This window comes from Ursus americanus, chromosome 24, assembly GCF_024610735.1.
Source record: "Ursus americanus isolate L20-20 chromosome 24, mUrsAme1.1.p, whole genome shotgun sequence".
In the NCBI taxonomy this organism is placed as follows: domain Eukaryota; kingdom Metazoa; phylum Chordata; class Mammalia; order Carnivora; family Ursidae; genus Ursus; species Ursus americanus.
The window spans coordinates 35,449,379-35,471,058 of NC_142150.1; the positions used below are offsets into that span (position 1 = coordinate 35,449,379).

The 21,680-nt window shown below is 40.5% G+C and overlaps 3 protein-coding genes across 3 annotated transcripts; 2 read left to right on the forward strand and 1 right to left on the reverse strand.

The window, feature by feature from the left end:
- The first annotated feature begins 1,110 nt into the window (after positions 1–1,110).
- Positions 1,111–2,052, forward strand: LOC123785331 (olfactory receptor 5B3-like). The gene has a single exon (XM_045787064.2). The coding sequence runs from the start codon at positions 1,114–1,116 to the stop codon at positions 2,050–2,052; it is 939 nt and encodes a 312-aa protein (XP_045643020.2). The 5' UTR covers positions 1,111–1,113.
- A 7,119-nt stretch (positions 2,053–9,171) lies between these two features.
- On the forward strand, positions 9,172–10,119 carry LOC123785330 (olfactory receptor 5B17-like). The gene has a single exon (XM_045787063.2). It carries the CDS (start codon positions 9,175–9,177, stop codon positions 10,117–10,119), a length of 945 nt encoding a protein of 314 aa, XP_045643019.2. The 5' UTR covers positions 9,172–9,174.
- Positions 10,120–17,403: 7,284 nt separating this feature from the next.
- Positions 17,404–18,342, reverse strand: LOC123785332 (olfactory receptor 5B2-like). Its single transcript, XM_045787065.2, has one exon. The coding sequence runs from the start codon at positions 18,340–18,342 to the stop codon at positions 17,404–17,406; it is 939 nt and encodes a 312-aa protein (XP_045643021.2).
- Between the last annotated feature and the right edge of the window lie 3,338 nt (positions 18,343–21,680).

Consider the following 21,680-nt stretch of genomic DNA (forward strand, 5'->3'; position numbering starts at 1 on the left):
ATAAAAAATTTTTCATCATGGTTTATTTTTCTCCCAGCTTTTTTTGTTAAAGGTTTTAAGTAATCTCTACACCCAGCATGGGGCTAGAACTCGCAATCCCAAGAGCAAGGGCTGCAGGCTCTACCGACTGAGCCAGCCAGGCACCCCTCTGTGCATCATAATTTAAATTAACATAATAACAAATCAAACTCATAATGTTCTTGAGAGGATGTGATGAATATACAGATGTTCTTGTACTTACAATGGGGTTATGTCCCAACAAACCCACTGTACATTGAAAATATCATAAGAGGAAAATTCATGTATCACATCTGACCTACTAAACAACATAGCTGAGCCTCTCCTACCTTACGCATGCTTCCAGCACTTAACATTTCTGTACGGTTGGGCAACAATCATCTCACACACAGCCAACTTGATAATAAAGTACGGAATATCTCAGGAATTTGTTGAACACACTACTGAAAGTGAAACACAGGATGGCTGAGCTGGTACGGGATGGTTGTAAATGTATCAGTCGTTGACCCTCGTGATCACCTGGCTGACCTGGAGCTGTGGCTCACTGCCCTGCCCGGCACCGGGAGAGAGGATTGTATCCGCTATCGCTAGCCTGGAAAAGGATCCAAATTCAAAATTTGAGGTATGGTTTCTACTGCATGTGTGTCACTTTTGCAGCATTGTAAAGTTGAAAAATCATGAAGTCAAGTCATCGTAGGTTGGGGACTGTCTGTATACCCCCAGTGTCTACAGCAGTCCCTGGCAAGTACCTGCTTTTACTAGGCTTGGGAAAAGTGACCTGCCAGATGTATTCATTCTGGACAAGCCATCCTGATCAAGTTAGTTAATTTTCTACATCTCAGTTTACAAATTTATGAAATTTTAGAATTGAGGAGATGCTCCACATTTCAGAGTCAACAGTCCATAATATACATATATCACTTTTACACTAACTTTTGATGTCAAACTAATGTGTTATCTGGAGAATCTTGAAATACAAGTTATTGCTCTAATGAAATAACACATACTGTAGGTACACTTGTTAATATAAATTTTTTTGTTTATCACCCATTTCTCCCTTCTTGTAGCCACAGAGCATTTGTGGTTCTCATGTTGATGGATAACAGGACGGAAGTGGCACAGTTCATCCTGCTGGGACTAACCACTGACCCGGAACTGCAGCTTCCCCTCTTCACGATGTTCACCCTCATCTACCTCATTACTCTGGTTGGGAATTTGGGGATCACCGTGCTGATCCTGCTGGACTCCCGTCTCCACACGCCCATGTACTTCTTCCTCAGTAACCTGTCTCTGGTGGACTTCGGTTACTCCACAGCTGTCACTCCCAAGGTCATGGCTGGATTACTTATAGGAGACAAGGTCATCTCCTACAATGCATGTGCTGCTCAGATGTTCTTTTTTGTGGCCTTCGCCACTGTAGAAAATTATCTCTTGGCCTCGATGGCCTATGACCGCTATGTAGCAGTGTGCAAACCCCTCCATTACACCAGCACCATGACGACAAGTGTGTGTGCTTGTCTGGCCGTGGGCTCCTACATCTGTGGTTTCCTGAATGCCTCCATCCATATTGGAGACACATTTAGTCTCTCTTTCTGTATGAACAACGTAATCCATCACTTTTTCTGTGATATTCCAGCAGTCATGGTTCTTTCCTGCTCTGATAGACATGTCAGTGAGCTGGTTCTTATTTATGTAGTGAGTTTCAACATCTGTTTTGCTCTCCTGATTATCTTGATTTCCTACATATTCATATTTATCACCATCCTGCAGATGCACTCAGCTGAGGGATATCAGAAGGCTTTGTCCACCTGTGCCTCCCACCTCACTGCAGTGTCCATCTTCTATGGGACACTCATCTTCATGTATTTACAGCCCAGCTCCAACCATTCCATGGACACAGACAAAATGGCATCCGTGTTCTATGCTATGGTCATCCCCATGCTGAACCCTGTGGTCTACAGCCTGAGGAACAAGGAGGTCAAGAATGCATTCATGAAGACTGTTTTAGAGTCAAAATTGTCTCTAGGATTCTGATTTTAACATTGTACAGTGTGCACTAATCTAGTTACAATAAGGTCATAGTGAAATTAAGCTCCCGAAGTGGTATGCTAACTTATCCAGAAGTCTCTTGTCCTGAAAAAAAGCAAACATTATGTGTAGAAATATAAACCTGAACAAGAATGGCTAAGATGTCTTGGGCTTAATTGTCCAAATTTTACTCAGGATATGGGTTTATTCACTTCTTCTACATGCATTCTTTTCTACCACATCAACGCAGAGACACATAAAATGGGGGCACACATGAGGCCATGAACAGAAGTGCCTGTGTGTGCCCATGAGGATACACACACACTGGAGTAGGAAATTTCTCAGAAATAAATGGAATGTTGCTGGTTTTTAATAATAATAATTTAAATGTTTAGTTATGTATTAGATAGAAATTTATGTCCAATATTTTTCACCCCTTTAGTTGAATTCTGTTGTAAGAGTCCTAACTTCAGAATGAAAATAATATACTATTAAATGAAAGGATCTAATTTTGGAGGCTCATTTTCCTGGGAGAGACATACATATAGCATCTTAAGTGAATTAATATTTCTCTCTTAACTGAGTCATTACATAGAACTAACATGCTCATATTACAATTTCATAAGGTAAAAAACAGCCAGGATATGAGAAAACAGAAAAAGGGTAAAAGTATTTTTCAATTTCTTCAGATATTATTAGCAATTCTCATACTACTTAAAAATTCACTGAAAACCAGTAATGTACATCTTGCTTCTGGAAATGTTTGGAATGATTAATGCTGATATTTCATGTTTCTTTTGTTGATTTAAATTATTTTTTTTACCTCTTCATTCTTTTACCCTACTTCATTCACATGATTTTCTAAATATTTCTTCACAATCTGACAACTTCAAGCATGTTCCTGATCAGGGCATTTGTACTTGCTTTTCTCTGTGTAGAATGTTCCTTTACTCCTTTAAGGTCATTGCTCAAATGTTACTCTATTACAGAATGTTTTCCTGACCACCTTTATAAAATAGTCCCCCTTTACTCACCATGAATACCGTTCTTTCACTCTGTGTTATTCTTCGTATCCTTATAAACTCTCATCTCTTGTCTATTTATTTGTTTTTTTGTTTATGATCCATGTCCCCCAACTAGAATTTAAACTCTGTGAATACAATGGCTTTATTTGTTTTGTTTACAACACAATCTTTAGTACCTAAATTGGTGCCTGTTTCATAGTAGATTCTCAATAAATGAATGAATAAAATAATTAAGCTTTGAGTCAAAATGTATCAATATGATGAATCTTTAAGCACTAATGGTTTTAGAATATCATCCACAACATAAACTTTCTAGATAGATGCACAGTGTATTTCAAGAAGCACAGTTGATTTTCTGCTTTGTTGAAATATTTTTATCTACATTTTCACCAAGCACTTGCACTCCAATATTTGGACACAATAATTTCTTGGATCCCCTAATCAAGTGAATCATCTGAAATAATCTCATAATTTTCACTTAGCAGTGATGTCTCATTAAATGGCAAGTAACACATCAAATAAATGCTAGTTAGTAAATCATAAAAAGGACACTAAATATGGATGATTTAAGGGTTAGCTTCTGATATTTGGAAATTACTTCATACATATGAAATATTGGACAGCTATATGCAAAAGAATGAAACTTGACCACTCTCTCACACCATACACAAATATAAACTCCAAATGGATGAAAGACCTCGATGGGAGACAGGAATCCATCAAAATCATAGAGGAGAACATAGGCTGTAACCTCTTTGACATAAGCCACAGCAACTTTTTTCATGACACAGCTCCAAAGGCAAGAGAAACAAAAGAAAAAATGAACTTGTGGGACTTTATCAAGATAAAAAGCCCCTGCACAGCCAAGGAAACAGTAAAAAAAAGACTAAGAAGCAGCCCACAGAATGGGAGAAGATATTTGCAAGTGAAACTTGAGATAAAAGACTAGTATCCAAGATCTACAAAGAACTTCTCAAACTCAATACACGTTAAACAAATAATCAAATTAAAAAATGGGCAGAAGCTATGAACAAACACTTTTCCAGTGAAGACATACAGATGGCTAACAGATACATGAAAAAATGTTCAAAATCATTAGTCATCAGGGAAATTCTAATCAAAACCACATTGAGATACCACTTTACGCCAGTTAGAATGGCAAAAATTGACCAGACAAGAAACAAAAAATGTTGGAGAGGATGTGGAGAAAGGGGATCCCTCTTACACTGTTGGTGGGAATGCAAGTTGGTACAGCCACTCTGGAAAACAGTGTGGAGGTCCCTCAAAAAGTTAAAAATAAAGCTACCCTATTATCCAGCAATTGCACTACTGGGTATTTACTGCAAAGATACAAACGTAGTGAAGAGAAGGGCCATATGCACCCCAATGTTCATAGCAGCATTGTCCACAATAGCTAAATTGTGGAAGGAGCGGAGTTGCCCTTCAACAGATGACTGGATTAAGAAGATGTGGTCCAGGGGGCGCCTGGGTAGCGCAGTCGTTAAGCGTCTGCCTCCGGCTCAGGGCGTGATCCCGGCGTTCTGGGATCGAGCCCCACATCAGGCTCCTCCACTAGGAGGCTGATTCTTCCTCTCCCCTCCCCCTGGTTGTGTTCCCTCTCTCGCTGGCTGTCTCTCTGTCACATAAATAAATAAAATCTTTAAAAAAAAAAAAAAAAGAAGATGTGGTCCATATATACAATGGAATATTACTGAGCTATCAGAAAGAATGATTACCCAACATTTGCAGCAACATGGACGGGACTGGAGGAGATTATAGTAAGTGAAATAAGTCAAGCAGAGAAAGACAATTTTGTGGATCTGGACAAACTGATTCTAAAGTTTATGTGGAGAGGTAAACACCCAGAATAGCTAGCACAATGTGTAAAGAGAGGAACAAAGTTGCAAGACCAACACTACTCAACTTCAAGACTTACTTCTCCAAAGAAGGGATACAGACACATGAAAAGACGCTCAACATCACTCATCACCAGGGAAATGCACATCAAAACCACAATGAGGTAGCGCCTCACATCTGTCAGAATGGTTAAAATCAAAAAGGCAAGAAACCACAAGTGTTAGCAGGGATGTGGAGAAAAAGGAACCTTCGTGCACTGTTGATGGAAATGTAAATTGGTGCAATCACTGTGGAAAATGGCATGAAGGCTCCTCAAGAAATTAAAAACAAAATTACTATATGATCCAGTAATTCCACTACTGGGTATTTACCAGAAATTACAAAAACAATAATGCAAAAGGATGTATGCACTCCTGTGCTTATTGCAGCATTATTTACAATAGCCAAATTATGAAAGCAGCCCCAGTGTCCACTGATGGATGAATGGATAAAGAAGAAGTTGTATATATCTGTACAGAAACGAAATATTACTCAACCATAAAAAAATAAAATCTTGCCACTTGCGACCACATGGATGGATCTAGAGGGTATAAAACAAAAGTAATTTTCAGAAATAGACTGAACATAATTAAAAAATTAAATAAATAAATGAATGAAATAGAGCTAAAAGGTACAATATAGGGAACATAGTCGGTGATAGTGTAATAGTGTTGTGTGGTGACAGATGGTAGCTACACTCGTGTTGAACATAGCATAACATATACAATTGTTGAATCAGTATGTTGCACACCTGAAACTAATTAACATGGTGTGTCAACTATACTTGAATAAAAAAGATGCATTTCGAATAGCAAAGATAACAGTGAATGTAAACTAAACAAAACCACTCGATGTATGTAAAAGTCACCCTAATTTTTTAAAAGATTTTATTTATTTATTTATTTGAGAGAGAGAAAAAGAGAGAGAGACAGTGAACACAAGGGGGGAGTGGCGGAGGGAGAGGGAGAAGCAGACCCCAAGCTGAGCAAGGAGCCCAAGGCTGATGGATCCCAGGACCCTGAGATCATGACCGAGCTGAAGTCAGGCGCTTAACAGACTGACCCACCCAGTTGCCCCAAAAGTCACCTTAATTTTTTAAATGGGGGAGGGGAGAGAGATGAGAGCAAGACTGCAAATATCATATGTGCTACACAACATACCAAATTATCCCCCTGCATACACTTTAATTGCTTCTGCCTTATATAATTGTGATGAGGAGAGGTGTTTGCCCTCACAGGGGTCTTTTCCCCCAAGAGTTCCATGCCCGTACAATTTTCTCCTTGTTCTTGTTCATTACACACTGAAATTCCATCATGATTCCAGGAGGTTATTTAAAAGGACCAGACTCTGACAGAGCCCATTTGGTCAACATTTATTGAACTGGGAGCTAAACTTGCTATAGACACCAGCTTCTGCCCCAACTGGGTATTTGCAGTGAGTCCGCAATGACAGGCAGGGAGGACGCCCTGAAATAAAAATTAAACTGATTCATGCTGAAAAGTTAAGCCCTTACTAAGGTCTTTGTGCATTTGCCCTCGTTTGCTAGTCGCAGATACAATTCTGGAAAGTCTGTGGGACAGATAATTTTATTATCTCTTTCTCATAAATAAGGAGACTGAGATCAGCAGAAGGTAAATCATTTTCTGAGTACGTCGAAAAATCCATGGTAGGTGCACTACTTAAACCGCAGGTTTCCTAGGAAGCCCCGTGTTAATGATCCCTCCTCCATGTCTTCACGCTTCAGGGAACTCGGAACGTCTTGACCAGAACATGAGACAGAATTTCTCCTACGTTATTTATAACATTCTTCTAGGGCTGAATTTCTGATTGCAGACTCACAATTCAGCACTGTCTCTCCTTTCTTTTCAAGAGCCAGGTAAGCTTCTAGATTCAATCTCCACTTGCAGTGAAATGTAACTGATGCAGGAGCAGTGGGGTGTCTACATCTTCTGTGAGGTTTGAGCTCCTATCTGGTTGTGTGAACACTACTTCTGAATATTGGCATAAGTACAGGAGTCAGGGCAAAACATTGTAATCAGTGAAGCGCAGAGGAGTAGTTCTGAAATTCCCTGCTGCTTTTCTTAAGAGGTTAAGAAAAGCCTGTGATAGATGGTACTCTGATTGGGTTGGTGCTGAATTCCTCCTGTTTACTGTGTGTTTTGTCACTGAAGGGATAGCTAACCAAACAGGGTGAAACGACACTTCTTTCCTTTCCAGAAAGTGCATCAGGGAGCTACCAAGATCCTTACATATTTTTCACTATTATTTCCCTACAACCTACCCCGTTATTACCTGTTCATCTAGAAAATCTGACACTTCAATGATTTAAGCCACAAGCATTAAGATCAGTTAGACATGCGTCTGTATCTTAAATATCTAGTACTAGGTGAAGAATTTTAAGAAATCTCATCGGTCCTATGAGTCCTCATGTTCTTAGCAGTAAATTAGTTATATGTACAGGTGTGTGAGTGTGTGCACATACCCGATTTATAAACCTTCCTCTCCTGCTGTATCTATTTATCTATCATCAGGACCATGATCGTTATCATCATCTCCAGTATCATCTATTATCCATATTATTTTTCTCTTGATCTATGAGACCAACTACACATAAGCAGGAATTTTAAGCTCGGGAGAGCTATTAGTCATCAGAGAACACAGCAACTGACACAGGTGTGATATCATAACAACACATTATGTGGATGAGGTGTTGACAAACACAAACACGTTAAGGGGAAGACGTGTAAGAGAGTGTGTTCAGGAGCCAGGAGGAAGATGGTAGAGAACAGCGGTTACCGAAGAAGGCGTGTCTTTCACAAAGCTTCAATTAAAAATGCAAAGATTTGTGCTTTCTCATGAACGGATCTGCAGAGTAGTATCAGCCCCCATGCCATGAATTTTCAGCCTTCAGTGTCCGTGATCCAGCTCAGTGTTGTGAGGAATGACAGTAAGAATGAGTGTAGGATAGAGAGGAAAGGTAAACCGTGGATCTCAAGAAAGAAATTAAGAAAAGGAAAACCTGAAGATCCCTGGCTTCTCACACAAAATGATTGACTCAGCCATGAGCACAGAGTGAGAAATAGGGGGAAAACAAAATATCTGTATAGACAGCATGTAGGAAAAGGCAAATCAAAGGTCAAGGCCAACAGACTTAAAACCCAGCCCCCTACATCTGCCACCTGACTTTCCTACAACAACGTAGAGACCACTGCTCTATGCTGATGATATTATAGCTCGTACTCCTCTGGATTGTGCTTGGCACCCTCATCGTGCTAACTCTTTTTATACACTGTGTCTTTAAATTCTTACAATAATCCTTTGAGGTAGGTTCCAACAGCACCTTCATTTTGCTGGTGGATAGAGACTTAGAGAAGTTAGGACCAAAGTCTCCCAGTTGTAAACGGTAGGGGTGATATGTGATTGCACACACGTGCTTCTCAGAGTCCAAGCCTTAAATCCAGCGCTGTACCTTCTGTTCAGAATTGGCTTTGCTGACTGCACAAGCCTCTAACGCTGCATTTAGCCCACTGCATCTATCATGCATTTATTTGTGAATTATGCAACTATGCTAAGCCATGCATTAAGTACAATAGAGACAAGTAAGTGTAAACTGAGTGAAATTAACGTCAATTCAAATTCATTCACAACACTTAGGTTGGGAGCACTTTCGATCTGGTCTAAAGCTCGACTTTGTCCATTAATATGTAACCAAACTTAAATAAATTACTTGATCTCTCAGTTGCCAAATTACTAGGTAACTATAGGGGAGGAATAGCTAATCAATCTGATAGGACTGATGAGAGAATTAAATGAATATATGCATATAGAGCACCTGGCCCGAGAGCACTGCAGAAGTGTAATCTATTAGACTTAAAAGATATGATATAGGAGATGGATTCATTCCAGGCATGTGAAATTGGACAACTCGTTAGCCTTTCCTGCGACTCAGTTACTCATATGCAAAATCTAGAAGTTGGGAAGATGATCTGTAAGGACACTTCCCATCCAAAAGCTTATTCCTGTAGAGATAAGTTGTCACTAAATTGTGTCGCCATCGCATGCTTCAGAAATGGAGTACATTAAAGAGCAAACTGGTGCTCTAATAAAATAATGCTTGTACATTTCCATTTCTGGGCAACCGGTTTCCATTCATCAGTGTGTTCCTTTTCTTTGCAGCAGAGCATCTTGTGATATGCAAATCCCATCCATGAAGAATAACACAGAGGTGAAAGAATTCATCCTGCTGGGACTAGCCACTGCCCTGGAACTGCAGGGTCCTCTCTTTCTAATGTTCACCCTCATCTTCCTGATCACGCTGCTCGGGAACCTGGGGATGATCGTGCTGATCCTGCTGGACTCCCGTCTGCACACCCCCATGTACTTCTTCCTCAGTAACCTGTCTCTGGTGGACTTTGGTTACTCCTCAACAGTCACTCCCAAGGTCATGGCCGGATTACTTATAGGAGACAAGGTCATCTCCTACAATGCATGTGCTGCCCAGATGTTCTTTTTTGTATTCTTTGCCACTGTGGAAAGTTACCTCTTAGCTTCAATGGCCTATGACCGCTACGCAGCAGTGTGCAAACCCCTTCATTACACCACGACCATGACGACAGGTGTGTGTGCTCGTCTGGCCATAGGCTCTTATGTCTTTGGTTTTCTAACTGCTGCTTTTGACATTGGAAACACATTCAGTCTCTCTTTCTGTATGTCCAATGTAGTCCATCACTTTTTCTGTGATATTCCAGCAGTCATGACCCTGGCTTGCTTGGATAAAGACATTAATGAGCTGATTCTTGTGCTTATTTCAAGCTTTAATATCTTTTTTGCACTTCTTATAATCTTGATTTCCTACGTGTTCATATTTATCACCGTTTTGAAGATACAGTCAGGTGAGGGATACCAGAAGGCTTTATCTACCTGTGCTTTTCACCTTGTTGCAGTTTCCATATTTTATGGGACAGTCATTGTCATGTACTTACAGCCAAGTTCTAGTCATTCCATGGACACAGACAAAATTGCATCTGTGTTCTATACTATGGTCATCCCCATGCTGAACCCTATGGTCTACAGCCTGAGGAACAAAGAGGTCAGGAATGCCATCAAAAAGGTTGTTGAGAAGGCAAAATATTCTCTAGGTGTAGTCTTCTAGTGATCTAGAACCCACAAAAGTTATTTCATCCCACTCAGATCTATTCCATGCCATAACTCAATGTTCACGGCCATATAGGGTATTAACACATATAATTCACCCAAATGTTACTTATTTCTTTAATTTGTAATAGGTCCAAGCATCTAAAACCCAGAAAAAATATGATAATTTTTAAAATCAAAGCAGTTTATGACTAAACCTTCTTTGTTACTATTGTGTTCAACATAGTTTTTCCTTGATGTACTTCAGTAATGGTGAGAAAAAATAATGGGTAAGGAAAAAAAAAAAACATTAAAGAGATTGGACCAGGTAGTAAGGAAAACAGTGGATAATGGAGTTTTCCCCAGAAAGAAAAATCAGGGTCTCCTAAAGAAATATATCTCATCACCAGGTTGAGGTGCCTTGGTATTGTCAATTCCATAGATTTCTAAACTGAAAGCTTGTGTGTCTTCCTTTGCTGACTGTTCTGAATGGAGGCTCTTTTTTCCCCAATTACCTTTATTCAGGCCCAGCATTATTTATTGGGTCTGGATGTGGAATGAATTATGTTTTCTTTTTAGTGTATAATTGCTAGGCAACAAGGAGCCACGCATGGACTGGGTGGAGAAGACCATTTAACCTTGATCATAGACTGGACATTATGCTTCTATATTAATTAGTTGGAATTTAGGTTGTCTCCTTGGTGGAGGTGGATAATAAATTTTCTGTATGGGAGGAAGTGTAAGATGGATATTTGATGATCATAAGCATTACAATGGAAAAACCTGGTTAGTTGTTTTCCAAACTATGTTTACTCCTGGAGACATACATAGGCTCTATGTCTCCACCCTTCATGTAGTTAATTGTGACCATGTGTTTGTGTTCTTGTGAATGAATGTGAGTACAGGTCATATATGCTACTTCCAAGTCTGCCCATGAATCTCCCCATGTGATGTCCTGTTCATTCTTTTTGTCACCAGCTGGATGGAGACAATCCAGACCACAAGAGATGACAAAACCTCAAAATAGAAAAAAACCTAGCGCCATTGAATCTCTGTATAAGCTCCCTCAGAACAGCTAATGGAACCATATGCAACCAAGAAAAACCTCACTGGTCATGCCGCTGCCATTCTGGAGTTTGCTTGTAGGACAGCTGGTATGATTTATCCTAACAGATAGAGAGAGCTTCTCATTACACCATCTGGATGTTGTTGTGGGAGTGGGGAGGATATATCCTGGAAAAACTCAAATTTCTCCAACACAATTATTCTACAATGCTTTCTCTGTGAATCCTCACCCAGCCTCCATATCATAACCAAAGTGGCCAGCCCCAATAAAATTAACACAGGTTTTGGAGAGGACAAATTCAACGTGAACTCCATTCCAAGCCAAACTTTGTGATACAGGGCAAGTTATTGAGTGTGCTGAGTTTCTAATGGGGAAACTAATGCCTCCCTCACAGACTTACATTAAATCGGTTCTGAATGAGCCAGACCTTAGCACAGTACCCGAAACAGAGTAGCTGCTCAGAGTATATTTGCATCCTTTCCCTTCTGTTCCTTTTCTTACCCTTCTTTCGTTCAGCTAATTTGCCAGCCTTCTCCATAGAACTATTAAAACACGTACGGATTATATTGTCTTGTTTTTGTAGGTTTAATTGTAGTACTGAATTGCAAGCCTTTGAGACCAAAGATGTTACCTTCCTTAGGTGTGTGTTCTCAGAATCCAGCCTAATGTCTAGTCCGTAGAACTCAAGAGTATCTAATGAAATGTGATCCTGTGTAGGAACAAAGTTACTGGAATAACTCACAAATATTTATCTCTATCATCTTTTCCATCATGATGCTGATCGAAATATTGTATATTCATTTTTGTGTGTTTATTCCTTTTGTTTGTTTTCCCCATTAAAATAAAAGTCCTGGCTGCCTGGGTGGCTCAGTCAGTGAAACGTCTGCCTTCGGTTCAGGTCATGATCTTGGGGTCCTGGGATCGAGCCCCGCATTGGGCTGTCCGCTCAGCGGTGAGTCTGCTTCTCCCCTTCCCTCTGTGATCTCTCTTACTTTTGCTCTCTCTCAAATAAATAAATAAAATCTTTAAAAAGAAAAGTTCTATGCATGCTGGTACAATTTCTGGTCTGGTCACTAACAAAGACTGGGGCCTAGATCAGAGCTGAGGCTCAGTAAAAGATTTTAAGGAATGAACAGCTGCATGGTAAGAGGAAGCAAACAGAGAAACTCAACATCTGTTTGTAAAAACAGAACACAGACAACAGAGCACGCCAGGTTATGCTGCAGTCACACATGAAATTGAGAACTCACAGTTGAGCACAACAAAGATCGTAAAGATTTTATATCCGTTTCCTATGGCTGCTGTAACCAATGAGCACGCTCTGGGGCCTTCAGACAACACACATTTGTTTTCCCACAGTTCTGGAAGCCAGTTGTTGGAAATCAGTTTCACTGGGATGAAACAAAAGTGTCAGTCTCCAGAGTGGCATGCGTGACTCCGTCCCTTGTAGATTTCATCTTCAGGTGGCTTCCGCATTCCTGGTTTTAGTCCCATCAGTTCAGTCTCTGCCTTTACAAAGTCAAGTTATTTTCTCTTCCTTTTGCCTGTCTAATTTCCCTCTGCCTCTCCTGTTTTAATTTATGTGAGATTAACATAACAAAATCAATTCAAATTGAGTTCAATTTAATTCAATAACAAATAAAAAAATTAAGTGTGCAACTCTCTAGTATTTGGCACATTCACAATGTTATGCAACCGTCGCCATCTATTTCATTCCAAAAGATTTTTTCACTCACAAAGATCCTGCACCATTAAGGCCCTCTGCCCCTGGGAACCAATCGTCTGCCTTCAACCTCTGTGGATTCACCTATTATGGATAGGTCATGTAAATAGAATCATATGTTATGTGATCTTTTATGTTTGATTTCTTTTTTTTAAATTTTTTATTATGTTATGTTAGTCACCATACAGTACATCCTTAGTTTTTGATGTAGTGTTCCATGATTCATTATTTGCATAGAACACCCAGTGCACCATGCAATACGTGCCCTCCTTAATACCCATCACTGGCCTATTCCATTCCCCCACCCCCCTCCCCTCTGAATCCCTCAGTTTGTTTCCCAGAGTCCACAGTGTCTCATGGTTCATTCCCCCTTCTGTTTACCCCCCCTTCCTTCTTCCCTTTCTTCTCCTACCGATCTTCCTGCTATTTCTTATGTTCCATAAATGAGTGAAACCATATGATAATTGTCTTTCTCTGCTTGACTTATTTCGCTTAGCATTATCTCCTCCAGTCCCGTCCATGTTGCTGCAAATGTTGAGAAATCGTTCTTTTTGATGGCTGAATAATATTTTCGTTTATTTGGGTGAATAACCAGTAGTGGAATTATTGGAGCATATGGTAAACAAGGAAGCCTCCACTCTCAATGCTTCAAACCGCAGTGGGGAGTAGGGGAGGATAGGCCTCAAGGACCAGGAGCAGATTTATTAGCCCTGGGACATAAAAAATAGACATGGTTTTAAAAGAGCAACTAGAATATAAAAGTTTTAGCTGTAGCGCCCTGCCAAAGCAGGGGAGCTGCCAGAACTCTTGGCCAGAGGGCTGGTGAGTGCAAAAATTCACACTCCTCCTCCCTGCAGAAAGCACAGAAGGGAGGAGGGTCCTGATGCCACAGCAGGCCTATCCCTCAGTGGGACCTGAGCCCACATCAGCCCTGCATGCCTGGGCACAGGGGAAAAAAAAAAGCTCCTTTTAAAGGAGCCATTATCATATAAGAGAGCCAAACCTGTACCTCCCACAAAAACCTGGGGAGCTGCTGAACTCTCTTGAGGTTGGAGGGACTGGTGAGCACCATGTAATGTATCTTTAATTAAGAAAATGATTTTAGATTTTCAAAATATTTTCTGAGATATTATAAACAAGTCCTGCATACCTCTCACCCAGCTTCCTCTAGCGTTAACATCTTACTTTATCTTAATGCACTAGTCAAAACTAAGAAACCAGCACTGATACATTATTATTCTCTAAACTTCAAGAATTCATGCAGATTATTATTTTTCAACTAATGTTATTTTCCTCTTACAAGGTCTAATCCAGGATCCAACCCTGAATATATTGTCCTGTCTCCTTAGATTCCTCTGATCTGTGATAGCATCTTGGTCTTTCCTGGATTTTCACTACCTTAATATCTTTCAGGGCTACTGTTCAGGGAGAAGGTCTTTCAGTTTACCGTTGTCTGATTTTGTTGGTCATGGTTACACAGAGGTTTAGGTGTTGAGAGAGAGTGAGAAGTGCTGTTCATCTCATGTCTGATCAGGGGACACATATTACCAACATGACTTGTCTCTGGGGATCTTAACCTTAATCACCTAAACCAGATATGTCTGCCAGGTGCTTCAAGGTAATGCTGCTTTCCCCCCCCCCCTGCATGCTGTATATTTTAGAAACTAAGTTCAGGCCACACTCAGGTGGAAGGGACTACATTCCACTTCCTAGGAGAAGGCTAAATATATTATTTAGAATTTTTCTATAAGAAAGATTTGTTTATTTACTTACTCAGATTCTTACTTATCAGCATGGACTTACATACATGTGCTTTATGCTTTGGGGTACAATGTAGTCCCATGTTATTTACTTTATCGTTCAAATTGTTGCATCTTTGGCCATTGGGAGCACTTTCAGTTTTACTCTTGTTTCCCTTTGATACACCCAAGCCTCTTATTTTCTGGGCTCCTCCTTACTGCCTGGACTGCAAGATGCTCCAGGTTCCTCTTGTGCTATTCCTGTCCCAAACCAGCAATCAGCTCTTTCTGCAAAGAGCCCATCGCACTCTCAGTTGTAACCCAAATGAACCCAAATCCTCCAGTTTTCTTTCCTTTAACTGGTAAATTAAATAGCAACTAGCTACAGGAGGCTGAGTACCTTCCTATATGGTTTTGAGGTGTCTTTGAGTAGGGATCGGGTGTTTTTAAGCTTTATTTTTGTCTCTCAGTTCCTGTTCCAAATCCCTGCCTTTGTCTCACTTGCCCATCACTTTGGGCACCACACCACCTCCTGTGGCTCTTCTTTTCCTGACTCTACACTGCTTTTCCCCAGGGTGACAGAAACCACTCCCTCTCCTTCATTCTTCCAAAGAACCAGTTACACCATGATCTTGTACTCCAACAAAATGGAGCGGAAATGAAGCCCAGAATGGTGGATTGCTACAAAGTAGGTGTTCTGTGTAACTGACCCTCAGGTTCGTGAAGCATCACCTGCTGCCAAAACAGCTCTTATCAGCCATCTCCTAAAACCTTGGCTTCCCATCATGTTGTTAAGCTCTGTTCATCTCTCTTCTCAAAGTTGAAAGTCTCAAAGCCCTATCTCCCTAGCTACTCTGGGAAAAGACGACATACATTTACTCTACTGCGCAGGTTGGGAAAATACTTAGAAACTATGTAAAGTAAAGAATAATCATAAACTAGATTGTAGAGTATACATTTAATGAGATTTGTGGCCCCACCATCCAACCCAAACTACTCAAAGTCATCCACCAATTCCATATCACTATGGCTTATTGTTCGCTCTTAGTCTTGATATTGCTTAGCCTACCAGCAGCTCTGACACATCCATTCCCTCTTGACACATTTCTCGTCACTTGGTTTCCAGGACACCACTCACCTTCGCTGGTGACTCATCTTTATGAACTTTATTGAGTAAGTCCAGGTCTCAGTCCTTGAAATACTTCACTTCTCTCTATCTATGTTCTCTTACCTATGTTCTCATTCTTGTGGCTTATATACCATCTACATGGTGAAACTCCAAATTTGTACCTCCATTTCAGTGCTAAACCTTTCCTGGTGATATCCGAAAGGTATCTCAAGCTTTGTATGCTCCAAGTGAAATTCATGGTCTCTTCGCACCCAAACCTCTTGCTATTATACCTTCCACACCTCACATAGTAGTCTTTTTATCCTTCTAGTTGCTTAGGCAACAAGGCTACCATTTTCTTCTCATACTCTACATCAAATACATCAGCAAATCACATCACCTTTATTTCAAATACATTAAAAACAATCTGGCCAACTTGGAAGAATATATTACTACATAGGATTTGGGGGAAAGAAAAAAATACATAAAATATAATTTCAGAGATTTATTTAAATCTGTGAAGAAGATAAGAGCGGGTAAGAGGTAACAAGCTATTTTAGACAGTGTGGTGGAGGAAGGGATCTGAAAGAAATAATGTGAGGTTTTGGAAAAGAGGTTCTAGTAGGGCAAAAACAAGCTAGTGACCCAGTTTTGGAGATAAAACTAGATGTTCAGATGCAGGTACAAATTGTGTGGTGGAATACTGATTTTCCTCGAAGAAATGTTATTTTTTTCCTTCCAGGGTATTGATATTTCAGCTAAGCACACTGTCTTTTAGACAGAGTTTAAATTTTGAAGGTGATTTTGCAGGTCATTTTTGTGGCCTTATGACTGAATTCTTGCCAATGGAATGTACTCAGAAGTCACGTGCACAGTGACTATATCACTTTCTTGAAGAGACATTATTTTTCCTTCAACTCATCTCTTCCTCCTTTCCTCCAGATAGAAGAGTTGTGATGAGGTTAGACTCAACACTCAACACCCTAGACAATGACAGAGAGAGGTTGGGTGGACTGAATCTGACCCCGAATGACCAAGACACACCAGCTGTCCAGATAGTTCATTTCCACATTGCTACATTAGCTGCCACTGTTTGGGAATAAATTGCTGTGGTATTTAAGCCACTGCATTTTGGCTTTCTTTGTTACAGCAGTTGAACCTAATTTCTAATTGTGGTAGATCAACTATGGGCACAAATTCTTTACGGCTGTTTTCCTCAAGAGGCGGAATCTTTCTTCATGCTCGATTGGGGCCAACCCTTTGACCCATTGATTAGTATAATGTGGTAGAGAAAATGTGTAAGTTAGGAGTCTGGACTTCAAGAAACCATTCCGCTTTACTTTCACACTGAAAATATTATATAAGAAAGCTGGTCCCTCCTCTGAAGGATGAAAGAGCATGTGGAGAAGAGGTGGACAATAACTGGAATCAACCGTTAGAAATATGAGTAGAAACGTAAGTTAGAAACGTGAACCTTTCAGCCCAGCTGACCATGCAGAAGATATGCAACCTCATGAGTGAGCCCATATGAAAGCAGCCAAGGAACTACCCTGCCGGCCATGGAATTATGAGAAATACTAAACTGTTGTTTTAGGCATTGTGAAATTTTGCTACACAACAATAGATAACTGATTGACTACACAGCTTTTATAATCTCTCCAATTGATCTATGGGCTGAACAGAATCTTCAGCTTCTTTGTGGCTTTCCTGAAAGCATTATTCACCTCTTTATTCCTTAGACTATAGACAATAGGGTTCAACATGGGGACTATTATTGTATAGAACACAGATGCCATTTGGTCATTGTCCATAGAATGACTAGAACTGGGTTGTAAGTACATGAACATGACAGTCCCATAGAAGATGGTTACGGCAGTGAGGTGTGAGGCACAGGTGGAGCAGGCTTTCTTCCTTCCCTCCGCTGAGCGCATCCTCAGGATGGCAATGAAGATGAACAGATAGGAGGTCAAGATAACTATAAGGGCAAAACAGACATTGAAAGCTGCTAAGATAAACAGCACAATCTCATTTATATTGGTATCAGAGCAGGAAAGAGCCAGAATTGGGGGGATATCACAGAAAAAGTGATGGACCACATTGGAATGGCAGAAGGAGAGGCAGAAGGTGAATCCAGTATGGATGGCAGATTCAACAAAGCCCCAGACATAGCAGCCTCCTGCCATTTGAGCACACAAGCTGGCGGTCACAGCGGTGGTGTAATGTAAGGGCTTACATACTGCTGCATGCCAATCGTAAGCCATGGCAGCTAGCAGGAAACAGTCTACACTGGCAAAAGCCACAAAGAAGAACATCTGAGCAGCACATCCACCATAGGAGATGACTTTATCCCCTGTGAGAAACCCAGCCATGACCTTGGGAGTAACAGCCGAGGAGTAAGCACAGTCCACCAGAGAGAGGTTACTGAGGAAAATATACATGGGAGTGTGGAGACGAGAGTCTGACAGAACCAACATGATCATCCCAAGATTTCCGATGAGAGTAGTGAGATAAATGGAGGTGAACGTTATGAAAAGAGGGACTTGCAGTTCTGGGCTGTCAGTCAGTCCCAAGAGCCTAAACTCATTCACCTCAGTGCTGTTCTCCATAGTTTCAAAATTATGGTTCACCTGTCAAAACCAGAAGGTAAAATGGGTAAATTACTTATGCATGGAAAATGACTCAGAGCTCACCCAAGTCACCCAAATGACATGAGCTCACCATGACACCATTACCAGCACAGGGTTCCCAGTAACCCAGAGACTGGCATCTTTCAACCTCCATTTTCCAATGTGTAAGGGTACGCACATACTTGTCAGTTCCTGAACCCACTGAGATATTCTGAATTACCACTCAGTTATCTTCAAAATGGCTATTGCTTATTTTTATGTGGGTTGAAGGTTTCAGTGATCCTCATTCTATCACCTTAGAAAAGCAACATAAATGTTCCTGCCCTTCAGCAGATGACTGGATTAAGAAGATGTGGCCCATATATACAATGGAATATTACTCAGCCATCAAAAAGAACGATTTCTCAACATTTGCTGCAACATGGACAGCACTGGAGGAGATAATGCTAAGTGAAATAAGTCAAGCAGAGAAAGACAATTATCATATGGTTTCACTCATCTATGGAACATAAGAACTAGGAAGATCAGTAGGAGAAGAAAGGGATAAAGAAAGAGGGGGTAATCAGAAGGGGGAATGAAGCATGAGAGACTATGGACTCTGAGAAACAAACTGAGGGCTTCAGAGGGGAGGGGGGTGGGGGAATGGGATAGGCTGGTGATGGGTAGTAAGGAGGGCACGTATTGCATGGTGCACTGGGTGTTATACGCAACTAATGAATCATGGAACTTTACATCAAAAACCAGGGATGTACTGTATGGTGACTAACATAATATAATAAAAAATATTATTATAAAAAAAAGAAAAAGAAAAGAAAAGCAACATAAATGTTCCTGAGCTTTAATTTCTTCATATGAAAAAATTAAGTGGGCATTGTTTCTTACTTTTACTACATTACAAGATTCTTACAGCAATTTTTAAAGACGATTTGAAAACAACACAAGTATTTCCAGAGGCAGCATATTGTGATAGTGAAGACCATGATGTCTGGGTGACTTGCCTGCGTTCAAATCCTGGCATTTCCACTTGCTAGCTGGTGACCGTGGGCAAGCCACAGCCTGTCTGTGCGTCAGTTTAAAACAGAGGTGATAATAATAGTATTCCGCAAGGCTGTTTGGAGAATTTAAGGAGGTGATATGTTTGAATCACCCAAAATACTGCCTAATAGTGTGCAATAAATCATAAATTTTATTATTGTGAAATATTATTATTAATAGTATGTATATAAGGTTGTTGAAAAAATAACAAAAGAAACCCAACACAATTATTGGAACCACACTACTAAGAAATTTATGTGGGTGAGTGACCTCATAACTTAAATTCAAATCCGTTTAAACAAACATACTATTTTTAAAAATATTAACAACAAAAAATTGGGGCCCGAGCATCAGGAATGATAACAGGTACAAATGTTGAGATGCCATCTTTCACAGCATGATTACTGCAGAAGGAATCTACGGAAGGTTGTACCAGTTATTTCAGCCAACTGTATAATAGCATAAAGTAGCCTCCACAATTCTCAGAGTCCAGGCTGCATGTCTGGTTGACCCTACTGAAGTCTTCCACAAAGAATCCCTTAGAATTATTCAGCCCTGGCTCTCTTTCCCTCACCCTCCATATGTGGTCCATGAGTATATCTTGTTGTCTCTACCTTCAAAATATACCCCGAATTCATGTCTTTGTCACCATCTCCCATGTGTCTGCTCTAAGCCATGCCATCACTTAGGCCATGTGTGGTAAGAACTGAGCCCTTCAGTGGGTCACTGGAAAAGGTAAGAAAAGAAAATCTGAGGTGAGATGCAGATATGGGAGCTGAAAGATGGTGGGAGCCAAGGAGTAAATATTGAAGATGCCAAACTTTTGTCTTTTCATTTTGATAGTAAATGTGCCCCATAGGCCCGGTCTTTTTAATGCTAACAACAATATCAGCAGAGGGCCTGGGTGGCTCAGTCGGTTAAGCGTCAGCCTCTTGGTTTCAGCTCAGGTCATGATTTCAAGGTCATGCTCTCAGGGTCGTGAGATCAAGCCCTGCACCAGGCTCCACACTCAGCACGGAGTCTGCTTGAGATTCTCTCCACCCCCTGCTGCTCATGTGCGCTCTCTCTCACTCTCTCTCACTCTCTCTCAAAATAAATAAATAGATCTTGAAAAAACAACAATAACATCAGCAATAATGGGTAGCCAGGTCCTACTGCTATTTGTTCACAAAAGTCTAAAACCATTGATCGAGGGCCTCTGCAAAGCCTGTGTTAAGACACACATGAGACTATGGTTTAATAGCACAGGACCAGGTATCTCAGAATGTGCTTCATTAACAGGCTCAATAAACAGCTCATTCAGAGATTCACTCATTCATTCACGTATTCGTTTATTCATCTTTTCACTCATTATCTCAACGAACATGTCCTGAGTGCTCACCAGTTTCTAAGGGCTCTCCTAAGCGCAGGGATGCGAAATGATGAGAAAAATGCCATCTCTATTATTTGAGAAAAATCACCTTTTTCCTAATCAATAAAGGTTGCTATAGTATCTGGACTCTAGCTGAGCAGTCTGGGAGCATGAGAATATTAAAACCTGGGATAGTAAATTCTGAAAAATCCATGGGAAGGTGTTGCCCCTTCACGTAGCATATCTTCTAATACCACGATCTACACAGAGCAGAGAACTGAGCTAAACATTTACCTTGCCCTTCAAGGAAGTTGACACAACTTCACTTAGGATCTTCAAATTGCTAGGGCCACTCAAAAAGAAAGATAGTGTCCCGTGGATCTCCTTGCTTAATGTCTGGTCACAAAGATTGAAGTTCTCTAGAGGCAGGGAGATATAAAGAAAAAGTAATTACTAGATGGGGATTATAAAATATTCTCCAACCTGTCACACAGCGATGTTGCCATGAGGAAAAACAGGAGAAAGTCTCTGAATGGACTTTGTAAAGTGCAGAGTCACCCCAAGAGAGAATCATCATCCCGACCATGGACGACATTTTAGCTTGGGATTTTATCCCTGCTCATTTCGCGGGCTCGGACTAATATGTCTGTGAAATAAGGCCACTTGGTGAAATGGACAACGTTTTACATGAAGAGTCACAAGAAGAACACCAAAGAGCCTGTGGCACACAGATTGGTCCCTCCAGATTGATGTCAAATAGAGCCATGTTGGGATGTTAGAAGCTAATGAAGGGGGACCAGAGGGATTTATACATACATGAAATTCTCAGTGGAATAGATACCCAAGAGAGCAACCATAGCCTCTGAGCCCATTCACGTAGAGAAGCAATTAGAGACCCAGCTTAGTGTGTTAAGTCATAATATTGATGTAT

What these genes read in the sequence shown, in the direction of transcription:
- LOC123785331 (XM_045787064.2), top strand. Translation starts at nt 1,114, where the DNA reads ATGGATAACAGGACGGAAGTGGCACAGTTCATCCTGCTGGGACTAACC.
- LOC123785330 (XM_045787063.2), top strand. Translation starts at nt 9,175, where the DNA reads ATGAAGAATAACACAGAGGTGAAAGAATTCATCCTGCTGGGACTAGCC.
- LOC123785332 (XM_045787065.2), bottom strand. Translation starts at nt 18,342, where the DNA reads ATGGAGAACAGCACTGAGGTGAATGAGTTTAGGCTCTTGGGACTGACT.